The sequence below is a fragment of the Sitodiplosis mosellana genome, unplaced genomic scaffold, assembly GCF_009176505.1.
Source record: "Sitodiplosis mosellana isolate CC-2019 unplaced genomic scaffold, AAFC_SMos_1.0 Smas_scaffold_3, whole genome shotgun sequence".
Classification (NCBI taxonomy): domain Eukaryota; kingdom Metazoa; phylum Arthropoda; class Insecta; order Diptera; family Cecidomyiidae; genus Sitodiplosis; species Sitodiplosis mosellana.
In genome coordinates, this window is record NW_022595246.1 from 9,281,043 (window position 1) to 9,289,889 (window position 8,847).

The 8,847-nt window shown below is 33.4% G+C and overlaps 1 protein-coding gene across 2 annotated transcripts; it reads left to right on the forward strand.

The window, feature by feature from the left end:
* The first annotated feature begins 5,648 nt into the window (after positions 1–5,648).
* On the forward strand, positions 5,649–7,889 carry LOC129566283 (myotrophin-like). 2 transcript variants are annotated; one of them, XM_055442074.1, is made up of 11 exons: positions 5,649–5,744; positions 5,858–5,898; positions 6,108–6,159; positions 6,392–6,415; positions 6,483–6,581; positions 6,702–6,800; positions 6,870–7,134; positions 7,201–7,299; positions 7,374–7,472; positions 7,542–7,655; positions 7,719–7,889. In XM_055442074.1, exons 1-7 carry the CDS (start codon positions 5,726–5,728, stop codon positions 6,953–6,955), a joined length of 420 nt encoding a protein of 139 aa, XP_055298049.1. In that variant the 5' UTR covers positions 5,649–5,725; the 3' UTR covers positions 6,956–7,134; positions 7,201–7,299; positions 7,374–7,472; positions 7,542–7,655; positions 7,719–7,889. The 2 variants fall into 2 exon arrangements, with proteins under 2 accessions (XP_055298049.1, XP_055298048.1); XM_055442073.1 differs by lacking the exons at positions 5,649–5,744; positions 5,858–5,898; positions 6,108–6,159; ... (1 more) ...; positions 6,483–6,581; positions 6,702–6,800 and having other exon boundaries at positions 6,952–7,134.
* The last annotated feature ends 958 nt before the right edge of the window (positions 7,890–8,847 follow it).

Here is an 8,847-nt window from a genome sequence, read left to right on the forward strand (position 1 = left end):
TAATTCCCATATTCACCATCTGTTTGATTTATATGCGCATAAAATTCACAATAATTTTCAAATTCTAACTGCTATTATTGAAAAATGATGTTAAAATTATGTCGATCATTCGCTGCAGGATTTTTTCTTCTTAAATTTTTTGAATGTTCATCCAAAATATCAAATCGAATTTAAAATGTAAAACTTTCCATTGAAACGTTCCCATCGTCTCGGAGTCGCACAAGCAACAAAAATTGACTGCAACAGCAATACAAACAGCAGTCTGAAAGCGGCAACTCTCAAGTCCATTATAAATTGTAGGTTTGTGTTCAGCCCAATCCGAAATAAGATTGCTTTTCGCAAGTTTAAACCGTGCTTTTATACTTTGGCATTGTTTTATCGCGACCACTTATTTATCTAGGGAAATATATTTATTACCGAATTGGCCGGAGTTCACACCATTCGAATACATTTCGACTTCAGAAACTTTCGAATATTTTACAATTTTGCGAATTTGTCGAATCCAAAACAGTAACAACTATGGCAATATTTTAGTTGTCATTCGTAGTAACAAAGAATTGAATGTGGGAAGTTCTCAAAGAATATGCAAATTCGGAATAAAATTGCAACAAAACAGTCAAATTCGATAAATTCAAATGATATAAATACCTCTAGCTATTTATTCCCTTTTCAAATCCGATTTTTTTTTCACGTTCATCGCTAATTTGGAGTAAATTTAGCGTAAATATTTCGCAACCATTCGACATAAAATTGAAATTATTCTTATATTTGTATCTTTGCAAATGTTAACTGACTATAATTTTAAACGTTGTTAGTATAAATCCTCAATTAAATTCGGCTGAATTTTTCGTTGAATGGTTGCAATTTATCTCACTTTTAATGTTTCGTGAAGGATTCCCATAGGTGGCTTATGGCACAATAACAATGATAATGCCAAATTAGACTTAAAAAGTAAAATAACTTGAATGGTTGATACACTCTAGTCATTTTCACTATAGATAAGCTCTGATTTTGTTCAAAATCCACTTCTTGTTGCCATCCAAACGAACATGCCTCAAATAATGAATCAATATTGAACATATAACGCCATCTGTTAGCGTGACGTTGAACATCTGAGCGCTACACGCAATTTGTCCAGTGGCACACACAAGGGGGAAATCACTCAAAAGTAATACCAAATAGAAAAGTAATACCTCAGTTATTTCTAGTAATACCTCTGGTATTACTTTTGATATTTCTATGAAAAAAGTAATACCGAAAAAAAGTAATATCCAAGTAATACCAAGTAATACCATTTATGTAAAAGTAATACCTAAGAGTGATTTGCCCCTCGGGCACACAAGCTTCGCAGCGATTCGAAGAGTAAGCTGCGCAAAGCGTTCATAGAATACAACAATTCCTTCGTTATACTTCGTTACACTAACAGATGGCGTTGGCAGTTGCTCAATATCAGAATACATGTAAATGTCAAAGCGATATGTGAGACATGCAAACGAAAATCGTCTCACAAACAAATATTTTAATTTTAACTATATTTTTTTCGATCGAATTGGGAATATTCTATTTTTATTGATTTATTGTGATGTTTAGTAAATATAAGTTACTTATTCGTAATGTGCCTGATTGAAGGAGTCAAATAGCTAACAAAGCAAAGACGAAGATGTTTCAGTGTTTCATTTTAATTCAACTTGGCATGGAGCTTTGTCTTGTTTGAACTGAAACTTATCTCCAATCGAATACTGATGGATTAATATAGCATAGTTCACAGTTTCGGTTTCAGAAGTCCACTTTCAAATGATTTGTCTGTCGCGTAAGGACGAGATAAGTGTTCAAATGATCAGAAAAACAGTTGTCATTTTCGACAACATTTTCTGATGCTCCAGTATTTCATTCAATTTGTCCAGAACGCATAAAAACAGTATCGCATAATTATCGCGCGATAATTTTCTGTTTGCGCTGCCGCAACATACGATACTTGGGCACAACCCCTGCACCACACTAACAAAACAAAGTAAAACACGAATTTGCGATGAGCGCATTCAGTGAAGTTCATTTCAATTCTTTACGTCGTTAGACGCACTCATGAACGCGACAAATTGAACACATCAACAATGTTCCGTAATGAAAGAAACATTTTTTACTTATAAAATTTATGTTTATCACGTATTACGCTCTCAAAAAAATCAATTTTGCACATTCGTGACATTTTTTTTTTGTCTACTTTATTAACAAATATAAAAAAGATTCAATAATAGATTGAACGATCTGTGTCACAACTTTTGACACTTGTCTCGTAGCGCTAGAAGTGAGCTGTCAGACGCTTAGATGCAGGACCTTCGCTTTTCATACATATTTTGAGCATTGATACATATCCCGAAATGAATATTTCGTCGAATAAATCCCAACACTCTTTACACGCGAGGGGCAAATCACTCTAAAGTAATTTGTAATAGAGAAAGTAATTTACGTGTAAAAACCTTGATTACTTTTAAAAAATTGAAAAGTAATCGAGATTTTTACACGTAAATTACTTTCTCGATTACTTTTTCTATTACAAATTACTTTGGAGAGATTTGCCCCTCGTTTACACGTCTGTGCACGACTTGACAAACCATGATCAATTAAAACAAAACAGCAACTCTGCAATATAATGGTGTTTGCAAAATGTATATACATTTTACTGTGTAGCCAGATCGACATTTTTTTATACTGCTGTTCGCCGAAATATTGCTTGCTCGCAAATTGTCAATAATCGCATTTCATGTAAACAACTAACGATAATATTTAGTCTCGCGCACAAATGAAATTTGGTATTTTGAATTTCGTTCTCGATTCGAGACAGTCTCGATTGAAACAATTAGTTCTCTGAGTTGAGTGACAAAAACGACATCGACATGCGGAAGGGTAAAGAAAGTTAAAAAGAATTTTTCGAACGAATGTTGACGGAATTTCCAGGCCAATTTCGTACGGATGGCAAAGTTTTGTTAAGTTTAATGTGCGATATTGAAGTAAACGCGCAGCAAAGAACAAAGGGCTGGCATCAATCAAGCAAATTTTGAACATTTTTGTACTGGGAAAATCAACGGCACCAGATGAATATGTCGATAGTTTATTATAGAAGTGAAGTAATAAGTAACTTATTACTTATTACTTTCATTTTATTACTTTGTAATAAGATGCGTAATAAGTAATAAGTCCATCTTATTAGAGTAATAAGATTGTAATAAGTATCTTATTACTTTTGGTGCAAAAAAAAAATCGCAAAAAAAGTTTCATGTAAAAAACATGTCAATTTTTGTCAGACGAAAAACTGTTGAAAAAAAAATGTGATTAGACGATCTAATCAAGAATTCCAAGATACCATAGATGTGAAAAAACGAGGAAAATACATGAAGAATTGAGTCGCACTAAGAAATTCGTTCCTCAAAAAATGCAAAAACGGCGAATGACCACAAATTTATTGGATTTCCATGTTTATTTCGATTTTTTTTTTAAAGAAAATTTAACAAATAATTCTGTATTTTATGTATTCAAAATTATGTCGAATGAAATTGTTGCAGGTATTCTTTTATCTACCGTTCATCCACAATTTGAATTCTCAAATATTCTGATAGAATTCTAGGTATGGTTTTTATCAAAACATATTTATTAATCGTTTTCATTTATTACTTTGAGTAAAAATCCAAATTGTAATTGATTGGACACAATAAAATCGTCAATGCTGAATAAGTAGAGGGAATTTTGAAACGCAAAAGAATAATAATAATGAATTATTATTATTTTTGCGTTTCAACACGAGTTCATTTACATATTTACACATCTGCATCTGTGTAATGAACAAGCGAGAATTTACACAAGGACACTTAATCGTACGTTCACTGAGTTCGAAAATAAATAAGTTTCAGAAAAATTTGTTACTCATGTGGTTTGCATGCGCAATTTCCCTTGGGTCAATACGAGTTCATTTACATATCCAAACATTTGCACCTGTCAAAATAACAAAACGCGACGAATTGACGCAAGAAGCTCGAATTAAAAACATGTTTTCAAATAATTTGTTTTCGATTTCAGTCGTAAAGAATTTTGTTCTGCTATACGTGTCATAATGACGACAAGTTTATAAAATGTTTTACCATGTAAAACGAACTTTTCCGCACATTTTCGGTAGAATGTAAAATATAGATCACTTGGATAGAATGTTGCAATTGTTCTTATTTCAAAGTACACACCAAAATTTCGAAGGGGAATGGGTAATCTAGATACAGTGCGAAATAGTGGTTTCAACTGTTTTTGGATGAATTTACACTAATTTTAGGGGAAAATGTGTTATGGCTTATGCGAACGCTCAAGTGGCTACTATTCATATACGTGCCAATACATAGACACGCACTGGTCACCAAGTCTGTGCAGTTGTATGTATTGAACGAGTTGCTGTGTGCAAAATTTACAATACATACAACTGCACAGGCTTGGTGACCAGTGCGTGTTCATGTATTGACACGTATATGAATAGTAGCCACTTGAGCGTTCGCATAAGCAATAACACATTTTCCCCTAAAATTAGTATAAATTCATCCAAAAACAGTTGAAACCGCTATTTCGCACTGTATCTAGATTACTCATTCCCCTCCGAAAACTTACAGTGTATGTTTGGATTTTTATGGTCACCATGATGGACGGATATAGTGTCCATGTCCACGCCCATTTTACAACCTTTCATATGACACCCATGTCAACTATTCATATAAAAAAATGATGTTAAGTGGTGTTAACATAACCGTAGTGGACCGATATGGTGTTCATGTTCATCTCCGTTCAAAGACCTTTCATATGATACCCATATTGACTATACTATGTAAAAATGGTATGAAGTCCATCGTGGTCGACCATCGTGTTATAACACCATTTAACATCACTTACCATGGGAAAATCGTGTAAAAACAGTAAAAAAAATTATAGAATTTTTTTTCGATCGAAAAATCCGAGGGGGACCCTTGTGTGAAATTCCATGATATACCAAAAGTACCAGATAGACTGGTCCGATTGGGTCCAACATTCAAGATATTTATATAAGACAGCTCGTTGCAAAATTTAAACAAAATCGCTCAAGAGGTTCGAAAGTTATCGTGTTTACAAGGAATTTTTGTGCGTTTTTCGAAACAGTAAAAAGGACATCAAATACGTCCATCGTGGTGAGAACATCATTTAACACGGCTAACCATAAAAAAACAGCCCACAATAGCCAGAAAATGCATTTTGAAGTGAAAAAAGTAATTAAAAACAGACCATCATGGTCGGCCATCGTGGCAAAACATCGTTTAACACAGTTTACCACGAAAAAATCGCGAAGAAGGCTAAGAAATAACCAAAAAATGCATTTTTTGTGGTGAGAAAAGACATTTTTTCCTGAAAAAATCCAAGGGGGACCCTTGGATGAAAATCTATAATGTAGCAAAAGTACCAGATGGACTGGCCCAATTCGGTCCAACTTCTGATACATCCAAGATATTTACGTAAGCTACCTCCTGGCCAAATTTAAGCAAAATCGCTCTACTATTTTGTAAGTTATCGTGTTTACAACGAAAATTTAAAATTTTCACGACGATCGCTATACTTCTCCTTCACACTTCGTGTGCGGAAAAGTAACAAGATCTAATTTTTGACTATAAATGATACACGGAATTCTTGGAAATTTAGCTATTGTTCAAGTGATTCGACTAGAAACATGTCTAAGCAATTGATGGGTGAGTCTCTTCTTAGCTCTTTTTTCCTTCATTTTTTTCTAATTTTCATTTTTGACAATACTTACGATTTCATTCACTTCTTGTGTTTTAATCGATATTTTCTCTCCGTTTAGTTGGTTTGATTTTGGTTGCGGTTTTGGGAGACCGATTCATGGTAACTTACAATTTTTCATACAAATGTACTTTTCGAAAACGATGGAAAAAAGAAATAAATGATAAGGAATCGTATTCTTTACTCGACATTCTATTTTTGCAAATAGTTTCTTTCAGTTCCAAAAATCAATTGACCTTCTATTTCAATTCGTTCAATTTTGTTGATTCAAACGAATTATCTTTTATGCGTTCACAATTTTCAACATGAAGCAAATTGAAGGTGGACTTGGGTGTCTTTTCAAAGCAAAGGCAGGAATGAAAGGTAAGTTTGAAGTTCCATTTCAATTTTAAATTTCATTCTTACCATTCCATGTACAAAGCACCGTTTGATGTATGAAGGCATTTTCGATATGATCCAGCAAAGAATCCTAGCTAAATTAACTAAAACTTAATTCAATTTATGATAAATTCGTTGTATTTTCTTTCGATTCACTTCATTAATCCGTTTTTTTTTTCAATTCTCCGAAACGATAAATGCGAAACCGACCGGACAGATCTTCATAACGCTGCAGAGAATGGTAATCTTGGATATTTATGTTCACTAAATCAGGAATTGATTAAATCTTCTTCATTGATTTATTTCAGGTCAATTGAAGATCGTTGAAGAGCTCATCAAAAAAGGAGCAAAAGTTGATTCGAAGGACAATGATAATCGGAAACCACTTCATTTGGCTGCTAAGAATGGTAAGAATACTCTTACTGTCCCTACTAAGCATTTACGTTTGACACTTGCGACCGTCGATTCACACTAAATATGAATTTGGTTTTTCGTTTCAATTTCATTGATTTGTATTATTTTGTTAGGTCACAAGGATGTCGTTGAAATGCTCATCATAAAAGGAGCCAAAGTTGATCCTCAAGACGCTAACAAGCAGACACCTCTTCTTTTAGCAGCTAAGAATGGTAATGTTACATATTTGATTAAATAAGAAATTGTTTTGACCTATTTTATTAATCGATTTTAATTCTTAGGTCACTTGAATGTCGTTGAAATGCTTATCACGAAAGGAGCGAAAGTTGAACAAACGGACGATTTTAAGCGGACACCACTTCATTAGGCTGCTTGGAATGGCAATTTTGAATATTTTCACTTAATGAGAGAAAGACTTGATTAACATTGATCGATGTTATTTTTCAGGTCATATGGAGGTTGTCGAATTGCTCATCACGAAAAAAGCTAAAGTTGATCCTATAGACAGTCTTAAGCGGACACCTCTTCATCATGCTGCTATTCATAGTAATTTTGGATATTTAATTTAACTGAAAGACTTGATTTTAAACATTGATCGATGTTATTTTTCAGATCGCATGGAGGTTGTCGAATTGCTCATCACGAAAAAAGCTGAAGTTGATCGTATAGACGATCTTGAGCGGACACCTCTTCATTATGCTGCTATGTATGGTAATTTTGGATATTTAATTTAACTTAATAAGAGAATGACTTGATTTTCAACATTGATCGATGTTATTTTTCAGGTCACATTAAGGTTGTCGAATTGCTCATCACGAAAAAAGCTAAAGTTAATCCTATAGACAAACAAAAGCGGACACCTCTTCATTTTGCTGCTATGATTTGTAGAATAAATATTTATTTTTGATGAGCAATTAATCTAATCTTTATCATATTTCGATAATATCCTCCAGGCAACTTACAGATAGTTCAACTTCTTGTTGCCAATGGGGCCAGTGTTACTGCTGAAGATTTTGATAAACAGACACCGTATCTAGCAGCTGTTACTAGTCCTTTACGTAGTGAAAGTAATGTTGAACAATTCTATTTAGAAAAAATGTGATTCAAACTGTATCGATTCTTTTTCCTAGATTGCAAGCCGGTTGCTGACTATCTTAAGAGGGTTTAAAAGAAAAGGCAAAACGGACATAAGTGAAATCAATTGAAAAATCCTATGTAGTTTTTTGAGTTCTGTATTCGATTGCCATGTAGAATATTAATTTCAGTACATTTTTGTCAAACTTTAACCACACCAATATTGCTGCTTTGTATCGGTTTTGACATTTTGTCAGAAAAAGCACCGCAAGTTTTATGTGTTTTAAATTACTTACGCTGTTTATGATGAAATAAAATACTTAGAATTTTTTGTGTTTTGGTGGTTTATTTATTTCAACACTTTAATTTTCCTTTTTATTTTCAATCAGTGGGATTTTCGTTAAACTGATTTTACACTTTTATTTTCCCTTTTTTACAACACAGTAGATTCAGCGTGGTCTACTCTACTGCAGCGTCTGGTCTTCAGTGCAAATTGAATGCCTATTTATACTAATTTTCGACCCGCATCTTGATGACAAAGCATTACCTCATTTTTTTGGCAAATGCATTGTTTCATATGAGAAACAAAGAATCAGAAAATTTATGATGCGTGTCGAGTTGAAGTCACTTTGCCAAATTTACCTCGCCAATAAATGTAAATTTTATTTTCTTGTCTGCTGCGGGTACTCACTTTGGCGTGACAATCAAATGCATGGTAGCGTGACGGTTAATATTGACGAGTTTCCATTGAATGATATGCGTAGTGTTGGCCGTCGAACACTTTCGAACACTTGTTCGACCGTTCGACAATATAAAAAAAAATTGTTTTGTTCGTTCGTTCGTTCGAAAGTTTTGTAAAAAATTATTTTGTTCGTTCGTTCGTTCGAAAAACTGAAAATTTTTTTTTTGCTCGTTCGTTCGTTCGAAATTTATGAAAAAAAAATTGTGTTCGTTCGTTCGTTCGGAAATTGCTATGTTCGACCGTTGGGATTTTTACATTTGAAATACATAGGAAGCAAATACATTTTTCATTTCTTTGGGTAAGATTGAAGGTACAACGTAATTACCGGTGTTATTACTGAGTAATACCACTGGTAATAATTATTATCGATCGATTAATAAGTAATTACTAAGATGATAGTTATTACCGATTATTACCGTTAAGTACTTAATTAAACTTTGTAC